Raw genomic sequence first — 25,696 nt, 5'->3', positions numbered from 1 at the left:
TGAACTCTTTACACCTTTACATGTGATTTGAAACACCTGTCTATTGTATACATGTCATCTGGATGGAATGTGGTTTCATCCTGAAAAAGGGCAAAATGTACCAAAATGTCAGTTTGTAGATTAACTATTAAGTTCTCATGTCTGCCTTTTGTGAGCCAGCACCTCATTTGATTAGGTTTCTCTTCACTTCAGTCTCCACAGTAATTTCCACCACTAGAGGGAGCAATAACCTGTTTCACAGGCAATAACACAGAACATGAATGAAGAATATGTGTTTGACTAATATGAATGCACTTCTGCTAATTATAGTGCCTTGATCATACATCTCTAAATGAACGAATATTCGGCCTCGGACTCTCATGGGACTCCATGAGCAACTATGCAGGCTCATCACAGATCTCCCTGAGCAGGGCCTTGATATGTGTGAATAAACAGTATACAGATTATTATATTATTTCATGTTCTACTTTTTAATATATTTTTTACTTTGCTAATTTTCCTGTATTCTAATGTATATTATTGTTTTTCAGTATCCTGTATTATGTTTTTACATGTAATCAGGAATGAGATCTCAATCTCAGTGGCACTTAACTGATTAAATAAAGCTTATATGAGAAACTTGACTTTAAAACATTTAGTTAAGACTTGGGAATTTTAATAAATAAGGTTATAGGGCTGAAAAACAATTATTGTCAGTATGGGTTCATTCTATAGATAGATAGATAGACTTATGTATTATTTTAACAAGGGGACAGTGCAAATAAATAAACACTGTCAAAAGGCTTTTTTCAACATTAATGCCACAATGGGTATGCTCAGACCTAAGTATGGTATCTCTTAGACTATTGTATATTTGGAAAAGTTCCATTAAGTTTCAGATTCATAAAACAAAACTGGTAAAACTGCAGAGGTTAGGGAATTTCTGAATAAATTACTGGCAAAACCAGGGCAGGGGAAAACTCATTAGATAAATTAGGAAAAATACAGACTATTTTGGGTAGAATTTAGATAACTGGAATTCCAGATAACTGGAAAATAACTATAAAGATAAGTGGGATGTATGCTTCCAGGTAATACCATATAGAAAGATCAGCATTCAGCTTAAATAAACAACTCTCCAGCGCGCTTTTCTCTGACTGTGTCACGACTCAAGTCTTGTCCATGTCCATCCTGTGGCTTGAATTTATGCACTGTCTTCATTCATTGGATTCCACACACACACAGAAAACAAGCTTCCGTCTCGAGAAGGTGGGAGGTGTCACGTGGTATGTAGCCCCAGCCAATCAGGAGTAAGTGCGCATTGCGATCCTGTGCAGAAGGATTGTTTTATTAAAGGGTTGGTAGTGATCATTGAGCGAGCGGAGCTGTCCACGGTGCTGAAAGTTACTATGACGGACTGACTTTCAGCACCACGGGCAGCTCCCCTTTAATTCCTATTCAAAAACAATACACATTAGATTTTCTAAATAATATAATACAACATTTATGAATTTTAAACTCGTCCTTTGCAACTTTGCAGTTGTTTAGATTCGTTATTGTTGTTTGCTGGTTCCATGGATGATGTGTATGTAAAGAGAGACAACTTTACGAGTCCAATGCAACTGAAGCAAGGAAAGCTTTGTGAGCAAGCTGTGCAGCTCTGACTAAAATCCCACTACAAATAAAAAAACATAACTCCAATACAGCCTAACAACCCTAAGACTAAATTTGTTACTGCTGCAACGCCAGGACGAGTGGATGATTGGGTTTCAGCCTTTGGTTTATGCCTCCACAGCTGCTCAATCTCGGGCAGTTGGCTGTATTTCCTCAGGGTGATATAACTCTTCTACTCCATTAATAACGCAGCCACCAGCGGTCACATCAATCTGTGGCTGCAGACACGAGCCCATATAGGTGCTACAGGCCTGCACGGTCACATGGTCAGCGGCCAATGAGCTGAATGGAACCAGCACCGCGTAAATCAGCGGTTACAGCGAGTTACGTGTGTTTCCTATGAAATCAATAAATGGGAAATCAGTCAGGAATTTATGAATAGGCCTGGCTGATGGGTGTTGTGTGCAAAAGCTAAATTACATCTGTGAGAATTGCAGTAGACCTATGCAGGGGTGTGTTCATGAAGTGATATTTATCGACAGTAAAAGGGAGAAAATAAACCTTATATGCTTTAATTCATACTTTTAAAAGTCTCTTCTTTTACTCTCTTTTTGGCTGCAGTTTCAGAAAGAAATCTTTTTATTAAAAGCTCAGCTCTTCGTAACGGTGTAAAAGTGCAGGTAGATCTATATTTTAAAAAAGCAATAATTCTGTATAGTGTCTGTTGATCCTTATGAAATTAGGGTGGGCTTCACATCCCATGGTTGCAACCTGTTCATGACGTCGAGCCAGCTGTTTTGGTCCCCTCTGCCCAATCGGAGGCTCCGCTCACATTCTACCGGAGCCGAAATGGATCTATTCATGCAACGGCTCTGTCCTCCCGTAAGTACCATAACGCCCTTCGTCGGGTGCTCTGTGGTACCCGACTGCTGCTTTAAACGGCAGCACTGACATGGAAACCCCATTGCAGCTGCAGAACGATTTCTTTCCAGAGCAGCAGTTCCAGCACTGTAAGTACCAGCACTATTGCGTGCGGGAGGATCGGCTCGGCAAGCAGCACGACCAATGCTGCACCTGCAATAACTGCACCTGTGATGCGAGAAAAAGCCTCGTCTTTCGCGGGACGTCGCCGACCACTGTGGGAACTTTAAGGACACCTTCGGAAACGTCTTCGAGGCAAGGTTTCCAGTACAGCGTCTGCGAGTTCACACCCTCTAGTCATGGTAGTTCATCCAGGCATCATCATCCTCACCATCAGCAGCAGCATTGCCGCGATCGGCAGCGGGGCAGCCTGGGCAGCAGCCACAAAGACAGTAACTCCTACAATGAAATAGCCATGAGCAGCTGCAGATACAACGGCGGCGTTATGCGGCCGCTGAGCAACTTGAGCTCGTCCCGCAGAAACATACACGAGTTTGATTCCGAGTCCCAGCCTTTGCAGCCGATCTCAGCCGCAGATGCGTCGGACACTTTAGTATCCAAGCCGGAGAATAATTCCACCACCCTGATGCCTTACGCATCGGGAGACGGAGGGGGAGGCTGCGGCCACAGCGGCGGTAAATCGGGTAAAAAGAAGAACCAGAACATTGGGGAAAAGCTCGGGCACAGGAGGGCCTTGTTTGAGAAAAGGAAGCGGCTCAGCGACTATGCTTTAATCTTTGGGATGTTTGGGATCGTTGTTATGGTTATAGAGACTGAACTCTCATGGGGAGCCTATGGAAAGGTGCGTATTTTCTCAAAGCCCGTGCCGTTCAGAGTTAATTTTAGTGCCATGCGACTGACGGAGCAAATAAAAAATAAAAAAACTTATGCCAAAAGAGTTATAGAAAAGCAGCCACTTTAAATAACAGGTAACAGAAGTGTGGGCTCGTTGCAAAGTGTCCCATGCAGTCACATTGTCACATGCAGGCCAAAAGGTCCACTGCTGTCCAACCATGAAGGGGAATCCCAATGTTACAGAAATATATCACGTCAGATGTTGTTGCACCTTAAAAAACTGAATTATTACCTACATGTGTCCGTCCCCCGTCCCCCCCGATTTTTGTCACACACATGTAACAACAGCTGGTTTACCACGTGAGAATGTGCATTTATGTCATGATGTTGTGTCTTGTTTGGCTTTAGTGTTGTTGCTCTTTTCCAGGAGTCCCTGTATTCATTAGCTCTAAAATGCCTGATAAGCCTTTCTACAATCATTCTGCTGGGGCTGATTATCATATACCATGCAAGAGAGATACAGGTAATGTTGAAACACCTTTCTTATTCTTTAACTGTTGATGTTGAAGGGTCAGCAGTCTGCTATAACACCAAATGTCTCATCACATTTAACAAATGTTAAAATGTCTACACCCCTGTACTTTACAGGATGTCACAAATAGGTTTGGTATAAGTTTAGCAGAAAATTGCCCAGAGTATTTGCAGGTTAGAAAAGGTGTTCTTTATTATCTTCTGCCAAAGCAAATAACTTCACGTGAAAGCAGGTGAAGTGTTAAATTTCTGTTTCTCTGCAGCATGGAGCAGTTACTCAATTGAATTATATTTCCAACATGAACATTTTTGTTAACTTTATATATTTTCATTTCCTTCATTCCAAAGTAAAAATCTAAACAGCCCTGTGATTGCATAAATTATGGCAGACTGTAGTAGACTGATCATCATCTTTTGAAGCCACTTTAACAGTTCATTATACATTTTGATAAGATTTAGGAACTCCTCACAGGGCTCAGTGGGTGAATATAGATTGTCAGCCTCCCTTGAGATGTTCCAACACTTGGATAGTTTTATGACCTTGCCTCTGAGCGTTGTTGCATTACTTACAGTTCTTCCTGCATTTTGTTGAGCAGCCACAAAATTAATCGTGCCACTTCCTGCAGGGTGGATGTATGTTGAAAGAAAGCTTTCATGTATCAAATCTGTTCTTTTTTTCCCCTTTAATTAAATCAACTTAAAAGGAACTTCACTTGAAAAGAAACACAGCTCAAGCATTTTCTCAAATCTCGAATGACACCATGTTTAATCATGTTAATGGATTTTCTTTATTTCAAATGAGATTTATTTTAAATGCCTTTAGCTTAATTGTATGAGCTGATCCAGCTGTTTTTATATGCTCTTATTCAAGATGAAGAATAGGCTTTAGTGAAACAGAAAAATATTACATTTGGACAAAATATTAGGTTCTTATTTTTTGCATTAAAAGTTGCATTAGCTACAGTATATTCATCAGCCTTGTTTGTATATTTAGTCCCAGGGGAGTATCAGTCATTGAAATAGCCCAACAGTAAAATGTGTCGCCCCCTTCAGATGTCTCATTGTAAACCTTTCTTTATGAGGGATGATAGAAATGTACAGACATCATTACCATATTTCAATGCATAACAGAGGTGTTTTAATTTCCCTTGCAGACAGTTCCCAGTAGCTGTTTATAAATTAGAGAGTATACTATAAGTTTGCATGAGAGTATCATGTTCATTCTTCCCTCCCTTGGCCTCCGCACCTTTTACTCTAATCCTGTGTAAATAATTTAATTCATAAACGGAGCTTTTTAACCTCTTGCTTGTGCGAACTTTCCTTGATGCTAAACAATGTAACGATTTAGTTGCGATAATATATTGCAAAGCTGCATTTCTTCTCCACAGCAGCTTTCCATTTAGTGACTTTTATAACAGTTTGTGTTAAATTGGTAGTCGTGCCTCAGCTGTACGTTTATGGTCCCTGTTCACAATAAACCAGTTAAATGCTTAAGCACTAAATTGTGCTACACGCTTTCAATCGCTGTTTCTTATATATTCTTACTGTCATGATACAGCAACACATGTGCATTGTTAAATATGGTGATGATAGTTTTAAAAAGCTTGTATCCTCTGTTTTACACATTAAAAATGCCTCTGAAGCAATATTCTTTCCTTCACTACAGGCAAGCTGAAATTTTCATAGCACTAAAACAAGCTTTTCTTTCCATTCCTTTAATTGTCAGTAGCTGCACATTTACCCCACAGGAAGGCTGTTTCAAACCTCTTTGATCCAGACTCCTCTGACAGTCACGTCGATACCCAAAACACTTTTCACCCTAGATAGCTCTCTCTTCACAGTAAAGACATTTCCTCTTTTGCTGACCTAGAAAACTTTATTAAGGCAATTGTTTGCCTCAGAGTTGATTACTGCAATGCACTTTTCACCACGTATGCCCTCTCCACAACGATTTATATACACATTTATCCAAACGTAGAAGGCTGGATACTTAAATGATTTAGAAAACATCATCACGTCACTGCAGTCTTACTCACTCCCTACTGCTTCTCTCTAAATGTACAAGTTGATTATAAGGTCCGTCTTCTAATTCATCAATTCCCCTTTAGAACAAACTATCAGCCAGTTCCTGGAAACTGACTCTGTCTTACTATTTAAATCCAGTTCGTAGTGTTTATACTTCAACTTCCACCACACCAGCTGCTCCTTTCCTTCCCTGCATGAGGGGCTTTTGTGCCTGTTGTTGCTAATCTGTCATTACTTGGTTCATGCAGACTGACATATGTGCTTGCACACATACACACTCACATACATACAGGCAGACAAATGAATTCTAAATCTATCTTGCTAATGACACACACATGCACACATAGTGGCGCTGGATGTGTGACTTTCCTTTTCATTTTCTCTGTGCTTCTGTCATTTGCATCTGATAAAAATGTGACTCGACTTCATATGTGTTCAATTTAAAAGACAGGATAATTGTTTATTAGACCCTTTCTGCATGGTAAAAGCCACGTCTTTCCAACTCCATGAACCTAGTTTGTAATAGATACTTACTGTTAAAAGAGTACTCCACCAATTTAGCATTGCACTTCTATAACATTGTTGGACAGTTTACAAGAAAAAAATCAAAATCAAAAGAAGAAGAAGAGATATTGTCTTTTTTATTCCACGCATTCTTCTTCCTTGTCAAAACCTGGTGCCTACATTACCCACGATGCAACTCGACCGTCAACAGTTGTGCAGTCTCTTAGCCCAAGCTGATGCACTCAAGTGATGTTACGTGAGTCATTTTCAAGACTTTTCAATGCTCCTCCAGAGCCACAGACATTATATAACTATTTTCATAGGCTGTGCTGTACTCCTAATGACTAGTATGTTGATTTTGACATGTAAAATCAGTGGAGTGTTCTTTTAAATCATAGCTTTCTGACATAGAATTTCACTTAACAAAACACAAACCTACTGACTAATTGACTACATATGTATATGTAGTATATAAGCGGGTGAAACATTGCATCAAATATACTTTTAACACTTCTGTTGTGTTATTCAGAGTAATGTCCCTGGTTTGTGACCCCCACTTGTAATGTGAAGTGATGTTAGTAGAGTGCTATTTCTAAAGTGTACTTTTCCAAGTGGGAAATTTTGCTCTTGCTGTAAAATAGATTATGCATGCACATCCATGTGTACTCACAGATGCCTGTCAGATGTAGAAGCATAAGTCAGGATGATGAAATATTTCCCCACCACTTCTAGCCCACTAAAACTGATTTACTTGTCAAACTCAGTAAAGACTGTGCCCTCTCATTTTTATTGGGTACAACAACAGTTGTACAGAGTGACTGAAAACTCAGGTCAGGTCAGACAGAATAGATGTTGGACACCAGCTGTCATTTGAATTGTTTAGGGATACATCTGCTGTGCTGCAATGGCAGTGATGGCTGACCTACTGAGCCAAGTGCATTAACAGAGAGAGACAGCGTGTCCATGTTCTGCTAAATGTCCTTAGATTTGTCCTGGCGTTTACAATTAGTAGAAGTAATATTAATGTTTAATCCTCCTTTGCACATACTGATGTTGCTCAGTATCTTTTTATACTCCTCCTTGAAGTGTTATTGGCCTGATTCAGTCCCCATGATGTCTTTTGTTGACAGCTGGAGATCCGCCCGAGGAATTTTTAGACTTTTTAGTTTAGCTGAGTTTGCTGTGTTGGCAGGCAGCGTCTTACTGTACAGTACGAGTGGAAATGGAAAGTTTAGAGTCTGTAGCTGCTTCATGACTTTGATTTGTCATTGTCAAAGTCTGATATGTGTCTGGGAACATCTTCCTGCTCTTGCTGCTAAGATGGTTGATGAGTTCGCCTTCTTCCCAAACAGACAGAAACTGACATTTTGGAAGTTTTCTCTTCTTCTGACATCAAAGGCTCTTAGCCGAGGGGCATTTGTGTTAAGGCCATTGCTATGTCGTTGTACCTTGTGATGACAGTTCTGCTGAGTTTTCTTAAACTAATGCAAAATGCTTTAGGGGCTGTTTTATCTTTGATGTGTACTTTTGTGATAAAAGTCAGCGCTGATGTTTCACAGTCACACAGAATAACATTTTACAATCTGCAGAAAAGATAAAATAACAACACATCGCCCCAACTGTGCCAGCGAATCCTGCCAAAGTCAAACTTGGCCGTGCTTGTCAGACCGCCCCTGGGTGGTGTGTATGTGTCAGAGATATGGTGTAACTGCAGGAGATGCTCTGCATTTCTCACAGTGAAATCTGTCCTCTACCTGAGACTCCAGACTGGAGTCAGATAACCACCACTGGCTGGTGACCTCAATGTTTTCACTGAACATACAGGCTTTCAAGGGCAGAGACACTCAGCCTCCCAAAGAGTGGAGAATCCTCAAAGTGATGATTTAGTGATGGCATTCACTAAATTGTGCTTTGCCAGTGACTTTAAACATGCAGGGATGATTTTAGATTGCAGCAGCAACACTTTAAAGAAATAAAGATATATACGAGCTTTTACTTTGGCTCAGAGAGGCTTTACTTTGCTTGAATAGAAGAATGTATATGCAAATGTGAGACTTAATTTCAGAAACAAAAGCAAACTGAATCTGCAACAGCATCAGATTTACTCAGCAAAGTGGCCTGTTAGTGGCTCACTTTGATATCATAAATAAAGTATTGCATTAATGTCTACTTGGGCTGAACCTCTCAACCTAATTCACTAATGAGATTGAACGATTTCATTCTCAGTGACAAGATATATGTTCCCATCTCCACATTACACAGATTAAATATTGAGCTGGACTCCATTAGTTATATTGAGCGTAGTGAAACCAGTAACCAACCCAGCTAGCATCGCAGGTGAGCTCCTCTGAGACAGCACGGCGTAGAAGCAGGACAGCGGCAGGCAGGGAGTGATCTCAGAACGTTGTCTGCTGTATTGTCTCTCAACCTGACATGAATTAAACGTTCCCATGATGAGCAAGGGGCATGCACTCTTAGACCGTATTTTGTATCCATCAGAAAAAAATAGCTGAATGTCTAACAGAGCCAGTGACGGCTGGATTTGTTCACCATATTGGCTGATTGTTCTCTGAGATCTGTTGTACAATGCAGGGGCTTAATGTGTGTGCTCTTGTACTTTATTGTCACTGTGAGAATATCAACTTTTGGAAAGTGAGGACATTTTGGCTTATGGTTAGAATTAGGTTTAGATTAAGGTTAGGATACACATGCGTATGTGTGTTTGTGTGTGTCCGTATAATAAAATAGGGGAACAAAGAACATAAACATAAAAAAGGACTTAAAGGCTCAGTTCCTACAAATTACAAAAAACATACTGTATTTCCTTATTTTTCTATAAAGGTATCTGGCTATGCAGATAGTTTTGATTTGATTTGGTTTGGAGTTATCCATCTCTGTCTCAGTTCGGTGGCTTTTCCAGTGTATGAGGTATATTGTTTCTGGAAAGAAATGTTGCTGTTGAGTTTTTAGCCATGCTAGTGTCATAGCTCTATGGATGGCAATGTAAGTCTGTCGGTCAGTTGGTGGACCACTTTGGTTCAGACTGAAATTTCTCAACAACTATGGGACGTATGTTAGTTTTTCCCTCCTTGCTGAAGTCAAAGGCAGTATGATCGTTTTTTGGAGGGGTTGTGAGGTGTGTTTGATTCACCTCCTTATGACTGAGGTCATATCATCTTATTTGGGCTTTCAAGACACATAATTGCTTGATTTATGCTGTATATTTCTGAAAATATAATAAAACAATTGGTCACCAAAGATTTACTTGACCAACACAAATTAAATTTGGGAAGGGATAATTCATGTTGCTTTAAACACTCAAATATCATAGTGCTGATTGCCAGACCGCAGTCTGCTTTCAACCTTTGTAGACATGTTTTAACTGTGATTAAGTTACTTCAAATTTAAAACCCTTTTACTTGCTGTGTTTAAATTATTTGTCAGCCTCAGGTAACTCATTTAAACGTGTCTTGTGTCTCTCTGTTTTTATACCTGACTCTCTTCTTCCACTGAATCATATTTGGACATGATTTAAAACACTATTGTGTCAAACACAAACACAATTTGAGGATTTTTCACTGCAGATGTAATTTCCTCCACCTCTCGGTCATAATTGTTGATTCTGCTGCTTGCATGGACTATTTGATGCTCTGAGGTAAAGGGCCCTTGAGTATTGTATTTCAAGTCATCCATTACCATAATTGCTTTTACCCACCAAGTAGGCTTTCCTTATGCAACCTGCGTTTAAATGTTTAATTACATTGTTTTGAGGTAACAAACTTTGTAACAGCATTTGACAGGACAGGGTTTGTTGTTTAAAATGTAAAATAAAACGTTGCTTGTGCTGTGTGCAAACAATAGATTTAGCTGCTTTCAGAGCCCTAATTCTGTAAGTAAGAAACCACAGCAGAGTGGAGTCACAGCTTGTGTTTCCGTGTCTACATTACACTCACTTGGAAAGCTGAACAAGACGAGCTGTGGTTAGAGTTACACACTTCTCTGACAGATGTCACTTTGTTAAAGGAGCTCTGTGTCACTCATTTGATATGAACAACTGCCTCTGAAAATTTTATTCATGTGTTTTCTGTGTTTGGGGAAACTTTGATTGTAGCTTTTAAATAAATACAAATGAGGGTTTGTGGGACAGTTGTGCCATTTGTTCAGGGACATGTGTTGGTTGTAGCTTGTTCTGTTTTTTGTTGTAATGTGCCAGCCAGCTTGTTGACATTTCTTGTGCAGTGGCTGTTGGACATATAATTGGCTCAGAAGCTATAATAAGCGTGTAGTGTTTGCTGTTGTGGGTTCAGTGCAGTTTGCGTGTTAAAGTGAAGCAGGCGGCTTCAGTGTCAGAGTGCCTTCAAAGCTGTCAAGCTGTAGTATGTGGAGCATTCATGTATGTCTGTGAGAAAAGTGGCAGTGCACAGTATTATTGATTTATTCTATGGGCTTTATTTTCAACATGAGAAATATGACTGTTTCAGCAATTAAATTTTATGTAACATATCACTGCTGAATTTACAATCTAGGTCACTGATCCCATTAGCCCTCCAGGATTGGGACAGTTTTTTACTTCTATAATGAGAAATTCCAAATTAAACTAAATGGAGACTAGTTGGCAAGATGCCGAGTCGTGATGTGTGTTGAATATGATGAACATTTTATTTCTCATAGAATTAAAAATGCAGTTTTGACTGATAAATCAATACAGTATATCCAGTATATTTCAGACTTAAACATCTAAGGGACTGTACAAAAATTATTGGGATGGGAAGAGGACATTATATCAATAACCTCCCCAAGCTTATTGATATTTGGTTTGGACCCTCCCTTTGACATAGAGAAAATTGCAAAACCCACCCCTCTAATTTCTCAACTCAACTCTGATTTCAAACTTAATATGTTAATGGAACAATCATTTTTACATTATTACCACTGTTACTGAATAAGCAAACGGGGCACAGCTGGCAGCTCTGTGGCTGCTGAGGGGCGTCAGCACCGTCATATTTTCACTTGGCTTGTTGGTTGGTTTGTGCTGAAAATGCATTATATTATAGGTTAACCTTATATGATACATTTAACTTTACCGTAGTTCTGTTGTAATGAAGTAAAGATGTGAAAAAACAGTACGTTCTTAAGTGAGATTATGTTCAATCGTTAATAACTATAAAAATCTACACCTACTGTATCTATTCAATCTATTTTCAATCAATTTTTTAACAGTAAAACCTGCAAGAAAAGGATGAAATTAAATCTAAATATAAATATAAATCCATGAAAGAATTAAAGTCCCTCCCTTGCTGTGCCATTTGAGGCCACCCTCCTTTTAGCAAAAAGAAAAAAATACATAACCCTCTCTCTGACCCCACCTCCCCCACTAATCATTTCTGTACAGTCCCTAAACTTAAAATATATATAAAATTCTTCTTCATGGGAAAAAAGTCACTGAAAATCCAAACTGCACACAACATTAAAGATGAGCTGAGCTGAAAGATGAACTGACCTGTGCACAATCCAGAGATGCTAAACCCTAAGCAAAAACATGGTACTGCATGTGCATATTTTTATTTTAAATCCTGAGAAGTCACTGGACATCGTATAATTCATTACTAAGCATATTAAGGAGGTTTCCAACAAAATGTAATTATGTGCAGTTTTTCTTTTCTCTCCTTTAGAGGAGCTTCTGCTCTCATGGCAAAAACATCCACTAGGAAACCTCGCTTGTATTTGCTGACAGCAACATTTTGTGTAATATCTACTGCCAGTTGTGACGGCCTGTACACAGGCAGAGGACCTTGAGGTGATTGAATGGAAAGAGCAGGAGCAGCTGTGGAGGAATATCAGTATGGCAAGTCAAAGAGAGGCATTATTTGACAAATGTAGGGGAAGCTAATAAAGTTTGATAGTATTTAATCCTCAACCTACACCAGCAAATATAAAACGTTAAATAAAAAAGTAAGATTGAGATAGTGTATCTACAACTATAAGCATGATCAGGGATCACTCAGCTGGAAGATAACTATAGATTTGATTCAAAGTGATGAAGAGGAGGGAGAGGAAGAGGACGGAGCAGCAGAGGTGACCATGTGAGGAAGCTGCTGTATATGACAGAGGACAGGGTGCAGAAGAGTGATGAGGGGTGTTGAAATCCACCCACACTGAAGTCCCGAGTGGATCAGCCTACCTTCTGGTCGGGGTGGCCAGGCGACCAGAACCTAATGCTAATGTGGAGGCGACAGATGTTGTCATCAGTATAACGCTTTGAAGTTGAAAACGCTTACTGCATGCTGCTAATGTAACACTTTTCAAGGAATCTGAAAGCAGTGAGAGAAACAGAGTAGGGGGAACATTTGTGGCAGAATTCCTTGAGTCCTGGAGTAGTGGAGACACATGTGGAAACAGACTATTTGGCCTATCTTACTACAAATTGCATACTTTACATTTATTGTAAAATTTTTATCTCAGAACCCAAGGTGATGTCTTCAAATGTCTTGTTTTGTTCAACCAAAAGTCCAAAAACCCAAAGATATTTGGGTTTTTGGACATTTCACTTTAATATACAATCACTTGAATGTTTGAAGCGTGAGATAATAATATATAATAATAATAATTCATCGCAGTTTTCTTACCATACAGAAATGAATAGAAACAATTGGCAGGATAAAACACATAAAAACATGTAAAACACCAAGGTATTCTTTGGAAAATCTATTTAGAAAACCAAAGGCTGGATATTTCAGTGTTGCAGCCTTCATCAGATGCCCTTGTACATATCGTTTTTGGCCTTGGAAGAGTGTAGCGTCCTCTCCTTATCATAGTCATCAGTTATTTATTATTTTCTTGGGCTGCACATACTCCAAATGTTGTTTTGAATCAATTTGAAATTAATAAAATTATGTTTTGTATATATATCATTTGTCTTAAATGGGCAAACATGAAAAAAACTGCTTTAAAAGTCTTTAAAAAATTTGACTCAAAAAATGATTTAATGACTCAAAGCTATTTGTGACTTATTGTTTAATGAGGTTTAATGATTTCCTGTAGTTTGCTGTGTCACCATGATGAAAATGTTAGATGTCTTTTACCCTCCATCAGCTTCACCGTGCCTTTTCCTTGCAGTTGTTTATGGTGGACAATGCAGCTGATGACTGGAGGATAGCCATGACATATGAGCGCATCTTTTTCATCTGCCTGGAGATCCTGGTGTGCGCCATCCATCCCATCCCAGGGAACTACACCTTCACCTGGACGGCACGCCTGGCCTACTCCTACGTGCCATCCAAGACAGATGCGGATGTGGACATCATCCTGTCCATCCCCATGTTCCTGCGGCTGTACCTCATCGCTCGTGTCATGCTGCTGCACAGCAAGCTCTTCACGGACGCCTCGTCCCGCAGCATCGGTGCACTCAACAAGATTAACTTTAACACACGCTTTGTGATGAAGACCCTCATGACCATCTGTCCTGGCACTGTGCTGCTGGTCTTCACCATCTCGCTATGGATCATCGCTGCATGGACTGTGAGAGCTTGCGAGAGGTGCCTGGATCAGTTTCTCACGCTATGCTGCACTGCTCAGCATGGAACATAGATAAGGCATAAAATAGATAATGTACACACTGCTTAGTTCACTCTGTGTCTGAGCATCAAGATAGAAAGATTTACAAGAAAAGATTATAACCCTGCAGTAAACATTTAATCTTATGTACAGTACTACATTGGATTTTTTTTCTTTTTTGAAATGAGAATTAGTTATGAGGTGAAGCTGGAGTGCATCAGTTTCTTCAGGTGCATGAAGGTCGGTCAACCTATTGCATTTATTATTTATTACAGGTACCATGACAACCAGGACATAACCAGCAACTTTCTAGGAGCCATGTGGTTGATCTCAATCACGTTTCTTACCATTGGATATGGGGATATGGTCCCAAACACATACTGTGGGAAAGGTGTCTGCCTCCTGACTGGCATTATGGTGAGAAAAGTGGAGAAAAGCAGACTCAGTGCTCCATTGTTTTATTTCCGAAAGTGTTGAAAGTCTGACAGAAAGTAACTAATATGCTACTCATATTTCATGACTGGAAAAAAATAGTTGACAAGAAAATGAAACAAGTAAAAATCCACGTTGTATATCTGTGCCTGTCCATTCTTGTTATTTCACAGGGCGCTGGCTGCACTGCCTTGGTGGTGGCTGTGGTGGCAAAGAAACTGGAATTAACCAAAGCTGAAAAACATGTCCACAATTTTATGATGGACACCCAGCTAACAAAAAGAGTATGTGAAAGCTCCACATTTTGACATTACAGATATTTCACCTTTCTGTGTTCTTGACCATGCATTTCCTTTTGTTGTTTTTTTTTTTTTTTTTGCACTTTAGGTGAAAAACACAGCTGCGAATGTTCTCAGGGAGACGTGGCTCATCTATAAGAACACCAAACTAGTGAGGAAGATGGACCACGCCAGAGTCAGGAAGCACCAGAGGAAATTTCTCCAAGCCATTCACCAGTAAGTACCACGCTCTTAACCCTGACCCAGCCACTCATGTTGGTCTAATACCTTTTAACCATCAGTGTATTCACTTGATTTATTGATGCGACACCAACCTGAAATCTGAATTGTTTGACACCTGTAGCAAAAATATATGATCATATTATTGAAGGATCTTGTACTTCATGACCATGATTCACCTGACTTGACTAACTTTAAATTTGCAGATGTGATCATGAGTTGGCCTGTTGATTCTGAATCATAAAGAGTGGTAAAATATGCAAGGGAACGACATTTATGTAAATAGTATTTACTGTTTCACTAGAGGTTCTTGTAATCCATTTATATTGAAAACAGAGTAAGAATTGTCAGTATGAAAGTTGCATATTTTATCTGTGTAAAATGGCATTTTCTCTGAATGAGAATTGGTAAACTTCAGTCTTTCAGCAGCCTCAGTTTTACAGAAGTATTCCTGGAAAAAAAAACTAATTTTACCTTGAAATATTCTTGAGTTACAGAATTCACAGCAGTATGATATTGATCTCTCTCCCTGTCTCTTATCTTTTACTGTCAGATTGACTCTTGTGTGTCTTTTTCACTGTGAGTCAGCTTGCATGCTGACCTCGGGGCTGACACATCTGGGTTTCTACTTTTCTAGTAGCTGGTGACACTTACCTGTCAGCTAGTCTTTTAGTGGGTCCCCAAGGAACCCCGAAGTGCTATCTAACTCCAAAACAGTATTGATTTTAGCCTCACCTCACTCTTGTTTTTCTTCAACCTACAGTGCTTACAAGCACATCCAGTCTGTGGCTTCTTTCAATAACTGGCAATCAGCTCGGTGCTTTATTAAAATACATAACTAGATATACAATGATGGTGTTATTATGTAGCTTTATGCTCAAGTAAAATGTCCCCTTTTTGTATGTTTGTTGCTTTCTGTGGTTTTATGTATGTAAATGGTCTCCTGTGTGCAACTTTGATTTGCTCATGAATCTTTTGAACATACATTTGTTTTAGAGACATGAGGATGTCTAATTGCAAGGTAGAGAAATACACAAACTGTCTGCTGCTGCTGCAACCCGCATCCAAATTTATACCGTTTAATAGCATTTTGTCACGGTTGCTTTGTTGAGTCATTATGTCCTTGCTGTCATATTCAGGCGATTTGCAGCGGTGATGACAACGTCTCATGTCCACCTCCTGTTCTTTAGGACAGCCTAATAATGGAAATCCCTCTGAGCTAAAGCTAAATGTATAAAGAACCAGATTTGGTGGGAAAAAGTCACGTCCAGCTCTGTGTGCAAGGACAACTACTCAGCATGGTGTCAATATCCTCCCGTCACACCTTTATCTTATAAAGATTCTGTTTTGTTCATGAGGTAGTGTGTTCACAGGCCTTATCTTGGAGAGTTTTGCCTGTTGCCTATGTGCAAGGTGTGATACACAGACTCTGGATTGAGATGAATATGAATAGGACAGGAAGTGGCCTGACAGTGAGCAGATCGCTCAAGTGGAGGGTTGGAAAAGGCCTACAGCCATCCTTGACCTGTCATAGGGCGATAGTAAACATCAAATCAGATATCATTGCGCCTGTTTCCTCTGGTCAAAGCTGCAACACGGTGTGAAAAACTTTCTCAAAGGTCCTCATCAGTCACTGTAAAGGATGTGAGGCGTAAACAGTTGTTAAATGGAGCCATAGACGCGCCGAGGCACTGTTTGTGTTGGTGAATGTTTACTGAAGTTAACAGGAAGTTTGTTTTGATTTACTGTGTTTCTGATAACTAGGACTAGTGTGGAGGAAAAAAGGGATTAGACTTAGAGAGCAAGCAGAGCTGCAGCTACCAGAAACAGTCCAGAGAGAGATAACACACAGGAAGAAATATGTCAAGAATAAATTGTTGCTGCTGTTCGGTGGTGAGGTGACAGTGTAGAGGGTTACAGCAGCCAGACTTGAGCAAACAGATTTTGCCATCAAAATATGTTTATCTGATGTTGTAATAATTCATTTGTCTACTTCATGTTTCCTTTTTTTCCTGTTTGTGTCGACACAATGCAATAGAGCTCGAAAGTAAGTCTTCGCCTCACATGTAGTTACAGACCTGTTGTGTGCATGCTAACGAGAGCTTGTCCTTGAACCTAATTATGTGACTAAAAAATTACACTCCCTCATTTGATAAGTGAAATTCATGCCACAAAAAATGTTGTAGTTTGCAATGATTGAATTGTTCCACATGACATAAGCATAATGTTGCCAGATTTGTTCATTTAAGCTGCTACAAAGGTTTGTTATTAGATGTCTGTTCAACTGAGTAGTATGTCAATTTGATAAAATGCATATTAGTCTCACTTTTTTCTTTCAATCTTCAACATTTTGTGTTGCAAACAAACAGCTTTAAGCAACTAACACAAACACCTTTTACATCTTATTGAGCAGACACATGCTGTACATTGTAAACACGCCCACAGATGCATATTAAGTGAATTTCAATTATCGGTGATGGAGGGTGTTTTTCTTTCCATTTCTGCATGGATGTGATGAGAATTTGATCTTTAATCAGAAAGCCACTGATTAAACTCCAATCAACTGTGCTTTCACGTACCGAAGGATGACGACTAGAGCTCTACAGGAGACATACCTGCAGTAGCACAAGTATATAATTTATAATATTCCTCAAGTCTTGTTACACAACTTAGCAGTCATGCTCATACAGATCAGGGCTCAGGGTCATCTTTCGGCGTGTGGAACCATTGTCACGCCTGTTACTACATTTGCAGCCACATTTCTTCCATTTCTCTGTTGGATGACACAGTAGCAGAGACGCTGATCCGGTGTTATCATGGCTGGTAAACAGCATAATGACACGGACATACAGCTGTCATGCATGTCTGCACTGAGAAGAATTAGCAGAGTTAGCAGGGGACACAGTTTAAACACTCCTGAGGTCATTTGGATGGTGCATACCACACCGCAGGCATGATGTTGCATGCATGCAACCAAATGTCTTACAGTATGTTTTAGGCCATAACAGCTGTTAAGCCAAGTGTCTCAGTACAGTCAGACCATCCCGTTTGGGAATGCTGTCCCTTTCCATCCACAAGGTCGAAGTGGGAATCATAGCAAGGAGCAGGACAGTGAGTGCTTGTTAGCTCAGAGATCAGTGGACTGGAGAAACAGGAAAGTGACCTGAGAGGAAGGTCAGGGTAAAGCCTGAAGCAATCCCGTTTGAGCCTGAGAGGCTGCAACTGTGACCGACAGCGTGAAGCTGTCAGCAGAGACAAAAAAGACAAAAAACGACAGGCTGCAGAATGTTCACCTTGTCCATTACACTGAAGAAAAATTTGCATTTATTTCCACAATGAGGCAAACAGAGGTCATGAAAAAAGAAAGCAAGTCAGGAGGGTAAACAATATGGCGCAGCACTATCAGAGATTGCCTTAACTGATTTACTGGGGTATTGAAAAGCTTAGCATAGCCGTTTTCCCCTGATGAATAGCAAGCAGATTTAGAGTGCCCATTCAAAAGGAGAACTGCCCATGAGGAGTGACTGAGGGAAAGAGACACAGAATATAAAAGACAGAGCAAGTAGACTTCCTCGCCCTGTGCTTCAGCCCCATCTGACAGCTATTGGTCATCCAACTGTGAAATGTATACTTTTAACAGGTCTTACATCAACTGCAAAGTCATGTAACATTGAACATCTGTTATCTTTCATCATTTTAGATGCCTTCTCCTTCTTTCATTTAAATACTTGAATAATAAAAATGCTGTTTTGCAGTAGTATTCTGTACTTGTCATTAGAGTCTGCTCTGTATGAAGCATTTCGGTCCTCAGTTGTCAGGACATCTTGCCTTGCCTGTAGTTTCCTTTAGTGACTGGTGTGGCACCCTCTGTTGGTCTAACCTGTCATCTCTGCTCCACATCTGCCTGTCTTCAGGAAACAGAGAAATGATCCTGCATTGCATGAGAATGGGTATATCGCAGCTAATTAGCAGACTCCCCAAGGGCCCCTTAAATCCCTTCTCGATCTTCTTTACTGTTTGCCTTTGATTCACACACAACCTAATGATCACCTCACACTGCATTCATGTCTCAGTTAGTTTAGGGTTGTTGTTTTTTTATTATTTTATCAAAATCTGAAACGTTCGGCAAACTTGCCATCATGATGTGATTCTGTGCATTGTGACCAGTTTAATTTAGCATGCATGGGTGATTCAGGAAAAAAGAGATCTTTAATATCTTGAAACCACGCGTGGTCGACTCTACAATACTGCACAGTTGCTGTTTTTGAGCCCCCTGAGAGGATGAGTAAAAAGGCTTTAGAAGCCTAATTAAACAGGAGATGTGAATTATTTAAGCATGTTGTATGGAGCAGGTGAGTCATTTTTTGCAGACTCTACAAGTAGGATTTTTAGTGGATAAAAAAAGGTGGGTCATATCACAGGTTATCTTATCTCATAAGTTAACAAACTTATGAGATAATTGCAAAAAGTAAAAGATTTTTATGACTTTTAACAAGTAATGTATCATTTTATATTCACGATGCAAGATTAACAGGATTTGTTTCAAATTGTGAAGACCTTTTGATTTTTCTCAATTCTGATTTCACATTTGTTTATGTTTATATTGGAATGTCTCAAAAGGCAAACATACTGTATGTGCAGATAGTTGCTTTTGAAAGGTTAAACTTTAGTCTCTAGGTTTACTTAAAATAATGTTTGATATCTGTGGCTTTTGAGTGAATAAATAATTCATCAACTTAAACAGAGAAAAGTTGGTTGAACCAGAAGCAGAACTTTAAAGATAAAACAGTGGGCCTTTTCTGGTGTTTTATAATCTGACATGTCAAGTGAGCTATAGAATTTGATAAATGTTTGCACTTCATAGGTGCTCTGATACTGTATGAGTCCTCCTTATTCCTTTACTATGGTTGTATGTGTCAGTTGAGTAGGACATAGCTGGCCTCATTCTCCTCAGTGGCAGATCTCCCCTCCTCTGTGGTCTCCTTTCCACTTGCATGCGGCTCAACTGATCAGACTGACTCCTGCATTTTCTACACACATCCTGTGCATGTCTTAGGAGTGTTTTCTCCGTGTGTATGCCTTGTGTGTGCACAAATTTAATGATAAAATTCTGATAGCGTTAATTTATTGGGTTCTGAATGGTCTTGTGTTCAGATTGAGAAGTGTTAAAATGGAGCAACGCAAGCTGAATGACCAAGCAAACTCACTAGTGGACCTTGCTAAGGTAAGCTAGACTAACAGTCTACCGCTGCATTGTATATTAGGACAGATAATCCTGATGAGTTTCTTTCCTTTGTGTGATTGAATTCAATGCATGCTAGTTCATTCGCTGAATTAGTTGTGTTTTCTAATATAACCAAAGTCTACAGGTGTCAAATAAACAGACAGGCTGTTCACAAGGTGATTAAAAATAAATCTGTGCAATGATTCTGGTTGTCTGCACTCACCTGAGATTCAATCTTTTGGGTTTGAAATAATAACTTCATTTTATTTTCCAGTGTAAACTACTATCCCTGGGACATGTTCTCCTGAAAATTACTGAATGAGAGTAACAAGAAACCCCCTTTTGTGTCTGCGCTGTTTTTCACTTTTTGTATTCTCTGATGTTTGTCTCCAGATGCACTAAACAGAAGTTGACAAACCTTAGGGAAAGATCAGGCAGCGCGCCAGCCTGACACAGCAGAAACAGTAACCTGGGAAGGGAGACACACTGTGATCTGATGATTCAGCCAGATGTAAAGGCAGAGAAAGAGAGGAGAGAAAGGCAGAACGCTTTGACATTCAAAAGTACACCACAGTCAAACTGCATTCAGGCCAGCATGTCATGAAAGGTATTAGTTGATATTGCCAATCGCCTCGTGCTGTAAAACGGCAGCAAAAGTTGGGATGTGACATTGGATTTATAGCCAGTGCCACTCAGCTGGATCTGTACTTGTTGTTATAAGAGTCTGTTGCCATAAGAGGGTAGTGTAGCTTCAGTGTCTTCATGCTCCTAGTGGAAAGATGGAGCTAAATAGAGCTGAACATATCATTGGCAGCTGCATTGCCACTGCAGTGCAATGTGGAATTCCTCAGATCACAATGTATCCCCTTAACTCATTATCTCTTCTCCAGTCTAATATAGGATGTGGCTTTTCATTTAATGTGACTTAATTGATGTACTGTTTGGGTGAATGTTGTTTCTTTCCACAGCATTTCCTTCACTTTGACATTCAGCCTGAATTACATGTCCTCAAATTGCAAGATTTGCTCACTCAAGCTGCTGTTTAAAACAATCTCTGTCACAATTATCTCTCTTCTTCTCTCATTCTCTTGTCCAGGAATAGGTTGATAGTGTCCTTTTGTGATTTTACTGAACATTTGAAGTTGATCTATAATAACCGTGTATATTCTTGCTCCATCAGTTTAATCTTCTATTTATGATATTTGTTCCATCGTGGTTTACTAGGCCTCTTTTCTTGGTCTCTAGCATTTGCCATCACTATTTAATTTGTTCTTGTTTCATTTCATGATTTACAGATGAGGCTTGGGTTAGTTCAGTCCACATGCAGGCCTGGATGCAATTAATTTCTTAGTCAGAGGAATAATTGAATGTGTATAAGATAATATATCCATACATTTAAGTATTTGGTTATCATTACATGAACTGTTTAAATGTTAAATCACATTTATAATCCACTGAAAAATCTGCACATCACAAGAAATCAAGGATTAGATTAGTGTTTATGTAAGTAATACAACATAGTGAAACCCTTGTCTCCACTCGCTGTCAGGTTGAGTCAGTGCTACTTTAGTTCTAACTGATTCACATAAACAACCTATCCCATTATTCCCTCCTCAGATCAGAAGAGGAGAAGGTAAGTGATGGATGGCATCGCCTCTAGGCTGCCAGGGATTATTAGTCGCCCGCTGAATAATACCTTAGAACCCGCCCACCAGCAGCATCACTCCCACACCTCATCCAAAATGTGACATGGATTTCTTAGTGCATTGCTGACTATTTTTGAAGACTGAACCTCAGGAGTTAAAAAAACAGCAGCTACAGTATATTTTTAAAGGTCTGTGTACAGATGATTGATGCATCAAAAGAGCAGAAAGCTTTATGTTACGTCAGCAGGCACCTTTCCTGTCTCCTCAAGCTCACAGGCTAATGTATTCTGGTCTGCATGGAAACATGAACTCTTGTAAACTGGTCATATAAAATCTACCCTTCTCAGCCAGTCTTTAACAGAAAGACCTGACCTTTTTTTTTTAAATGTGAAATTTTCTTTCCTGCTTTCAACCTCTGCTCCCCCAAGGCTGGAGGACAATGGGACAGTTGCTGGGAAGTTGAGGCCAACACAATGGATAACATAGACTCCATGACGGGCAGTACCATAATAAAAGCATTTACTTTGATTAGTCAGTTCGGCTGGGTTTTCATGTTGATAACTTATATTTTCTTTGCTTTACTAATCAGCATATTTTGGCATTTTGTGTTAGATGCTGAGATTATAGGATAGGTTCACATTTTTTCAACTTTGTCTTAAAACAATACCCACGTCCCATTGAAGGAGTTTTTGTTTGCTGTAGTTGTTTTTCCTGTTCATAGTGGCCACAAAGAGATCCCCTCTTAAAGCAATTTCAGTGTAAGTGATGGGGGACGAAATCCACACTCCTCGTGTAATGCATTTCAAAGTTCAGTGAAAACTGATATGAGACTTCAACAGTCTTAGATGTCAGTCACATCAAGTGGGTATCTTCCAAAGTCACAGTCTTTTTAGTGCAAAATTCCCTCTTTGTGTTGCTGTCCCTCCAGCCGCATATTTGTTTCGACAAAAACTTTAAAATGCATTTTTACGGACAGTCGATTTTGTCCCCCATCACTTACATCGAAATGACTTCAGAAAGGGATCTCTTTGCCGCTAGTACAGAGAGAAGTCACAGTTGCAATGACAATTAACGCTTTCATTGTACATATGGGCATGTGAGTATTGTTTTCAGACAGACTTGAAAAAATGTGACCTATCCTTTAATTGCTTTTGAGTCAGACAATTAACAGTTGGTAATGTCCGCTCTATTCATTCATTTTTTTTCTTCTATTATTTAAAGTCGGCCTGCAGTCTGAACAGAATGTGTTGAGAAGTGATTCATGTGAAACTCACAGCCTCTTCTATTTCATTTCCTCTCCTTTTCAGAATAAACTCAGAGCACTTTCACCTGCGTATTTATTGTAGAAGCCTGTGTTTTTATATATAATCCAGTGTGTTATTAATCGACATATGCAGTATTGTCCATCAAAAATAACACCAATTTGGGGAATGATCATGTTAAGTGTGTTTCCTCTCCCCTGTTCCAGACTCAGAACATCATGTATGACATGATATCGGACTTGAATGAGAGAGGAGAGGACATGGAGAAGAGGATTGCCCTGCTGGAGACAAAGCTGGAGACTCTACTGAGTAACTTGCAGGCTCTGCCAGGACTTATCAGCCAGGTCATCAGCCAACAGCACAGGGACTTCCTGGAGGTGCAGCTCCAGCCTTATGACAAACACAGCCCAGAGCGCTCACAGTCTGTGTCCCGACGGAGGTCATCCTCCACAGCACCGCCCACCTCCTCTGAGAGCAGCTAGAGTCTAAGGGGATGCCTCCACTGAAGACTTTTGCCATCATATGGCCAAGTTGCATTTATCGTAAAGCCTTATGGTTTCAATAAGTATTATCCAAATTCTGATGACAGAATCCAAGATACTGGGGACAATGCATTTTAATGGATAACTTCATGCTGTTATTTGTTTTTTATTACCTCAAAAGATGTTGTTATCCTTGCTCTGGTGACTTGACCACAAATAAAGGCGCTTCCCTCAGTAAAAACTAAAAGGCCTATCGATGGGGCTATGATAAGAGCTCTACTCCATCTCTATGCAGAGATAGCCAGTTTTAGGTGGCAAGGTTACCATGTGTGAAACTATTGCACTAAAATAGTGCTTCTCACAGACTCTGTGCTTCTGCTGGCTTGATTCAGTTGCCGTGGTCCTCAAAGCAAACTGAGAAACCACTGAGAAATTAGTCAGGGAGCATGACAGTGATTTTGAGGAAAAGTGCTGTGTTTGATGGACTGGAGTGAACTGACACCAGAAGGCAGATGAAAATCGCTCCTACACACTGTCAAAGATAACTCCAAAAGCTTGAAATGAGGAAAAAAAGCATATATCTTTTAGGTTAGAAACAGCATCAACTATAGCAGTTTTCTTTTGCAGAGTGCCCCTGTAGAATGACTATTTTTGGGGCAACGCTGCAAATAATTTAATCCTCTAGTCAAAATGAATGCATCAAGATCTGTACTTGCACTTACTTTTTAATCAATGCACTTCAATGCTGACTGACGTATGATATAAAGATGCGTTGCTCATTAAAAGAAGAACATTTGAGATGTTTGGGCATGGGTTTATTATTGTCAATTCTCAAGTTGTGGCTAGTGTTGATGAATCAAGTCAAAGCCATTTTTCTGTTTCCCACAAAGAAGCATTAACTTAAAAGTAATGAGTGATCACAAACTCAGTAATTACCGCTTGTCTTGCTGTGTCTCACCTCCTGCCCTCCCTTCCTGTGCTATTTATGCTTGCTGTCACCCCAGCTGGGCAACAACAAACGCTGAACAACAACTCGCTGAAACCGTATCTACCTTTTAAAAAGAAAATGCCTATTTTTATATATTTTGATGAGGACAAGCACACCTCCTACAACTAAACAAACAACAATGGGGATGTTTGAAGTGACAGATTCAGCATATCTAGCACATGGTTCAATATATTGGATTGGAGTTAAGGTACATAAAGTCATCTATTATAGATTATTTAAAATTTGCATTATTCTTCAGATTGCATTTATTTTTTACAGCAAATGCTTTAGATGACACTGTTGGCTGAGCTGGAAGAGCAATACTCAAGAGCAGAACTGGTAAATCTACCTACAGTGGGTGGCATTTATTAGGTTTTTAGTGTTAATGTCAAAAATCTAATGAAAATATTTAAATTTGATTGAAATATCCTCCTTGGCCTTTCATACAGTCTATATCCTTGTTAACTGTGTGAAAAGCCTTGTTGTGGCTTATATACCCTCTAGAAATTAATATTCCCCATATGGACATAGTTGTTAACGCAGAGCATAGCATGGGACAGAGGAGATCTGGTCAAATCAGCAGCACTGATCTTGTTCAACCAGCCCACCGACTAACCAATAAGTCAATCAGATGGTCAACAAAATGACAGATGTTCAGTCCACAAACTTCAGCAACTAGAAACCTGAGAGATTATACTGTATGCGACTTAAACAATTAAACAATAAAAATATACAATTTGACAGGCCTGCATCCTTTTTTATTGTGTGAGAATAATTGTAATAAATATAACAAGTTAAAATGTGTGTTTGCGTGTGCATAAACATGTAAGATGATTACACTGACATATAACTGTATAAATTGTGGTCCAGACCACTTTTCAGTTTAATTTGATTTGGTGTGGCAACCTTTTTTGATTTCTCGCTGACCAACCAATAAGTGGAGACAAATTAAAGAGGTGTGCATCATATGTAGCCTATATTCAGGGTAAATATGTAAGTACAATATTTGCCTCTGAAATGCAATGTAGAAGTAGAAAGTACCTTGCCTGGGTCTTGACCCTCAAATCCACTCGATCCATCGAGTTGACTGATTTTGAAAATGGCAATGGAGTGTAACGAGTTGACAATTGTGTCTGATAGCAGGCTAGAAAGTAACGTAAAGGGGAAATATTCAAGTAAATGAGAAGTCAGTTCCTGCTAGTCAACGCACCGGGCAGAGCG

The 25,696-nt window shown here is 39.6% G+C and overlaps 1 protein-coding gene across 4 annotated transcripts; it reads left to right on the top strand.

Annotated features, from left to right (window-relative positions):
* The first annotated feature begins 319 nt into the window (after positions 1–319).
* kcnn2 (potassium calcium-activated channel subfamily N member 2) lies at positions 320–25,216 on the top strand. Of its 4 annotated transcripts, none has more exons than XM_044175186.1 (9): positions 323–3,316; positions 3,740–3,832; positions 13,486–13,904; positions 14,199–14,340; positions 14,529–14,639; positions 14,743–14,870; positions 16,912–16,920; positions 20,028–20,097; positions 23,212–25,216. In XM_044175186.1, the coding sequence occupies exons 1-9, from the start codon at positions 2,546–2,548 to the stop codon at positions 23,485–23,487; spliced, it is 2,019 nt and encodes a 672-aa protein (XP_044031121.1). In that variant the 5' UTR covers positions 323–2,545; the 3' UTR covers positions 23,488–25,216. The 4 variants fall into 4 exon arrangements, with proteins under 4 accessions (XP_044031123.1, XP_044031121.1, XP_044031119.1 ...); XM_044175184.1 differs by having other exon boundaries at positions 325–3,316; positions 3,737–3,832; XM_044175187.1 differs by lacking the exon at positions 3,740–3,832 and having other exon boundaries at positions 325–3,316.
* The last annotated feature ends 480 nt before the right edge of the window (positions 25,217–25,696 follow it).

Source organism: Siniperca chuatsi, linkage group LG18, assembly GCF_020085105.1.
Source record: "Siniperca chuatsi isolate FFG_IHB_CAS linkage group LG18, ASM2008510v1, whole genome shotgun sequence".
Lineage (NCBI taxonomy): Eukaryota > Metazoa > Chordata > Actinopteri > Centrarchiformes > Sinipercidae > Siniperca > Siniperca chuatsi.
The sequence above is the reverse complement of the archived record's forward strand: the minus strand, read 5'-3'. Positions and strand labels throughout refer to the sequence as shown.

Bases quoted from the DNA above. Each gene is read 5' to 3' on its own strand.
- kcnn2 (XM_044175184.1), top strand. From the start codon at position 2,546: ATGGAAACCCCATTGCAGCTGCAGAACGATTTCTTTCCAGAGCAGCAG. The intron at 3,317-3,736 runs GTGCGTATTTTC...GCTCTTTTCCAG, and splicing joins CATGGGGAGCCTATGGAAAG to GAGTCCCTGTATTCATTAGC. The intron at 20,098-23,211 runs GTAAGCTAGACT...CCCCTGTTCCAG, and splicing joins CACTAGTGGACCTTGCTAAG to ACTCAGAACATCATGTATGA.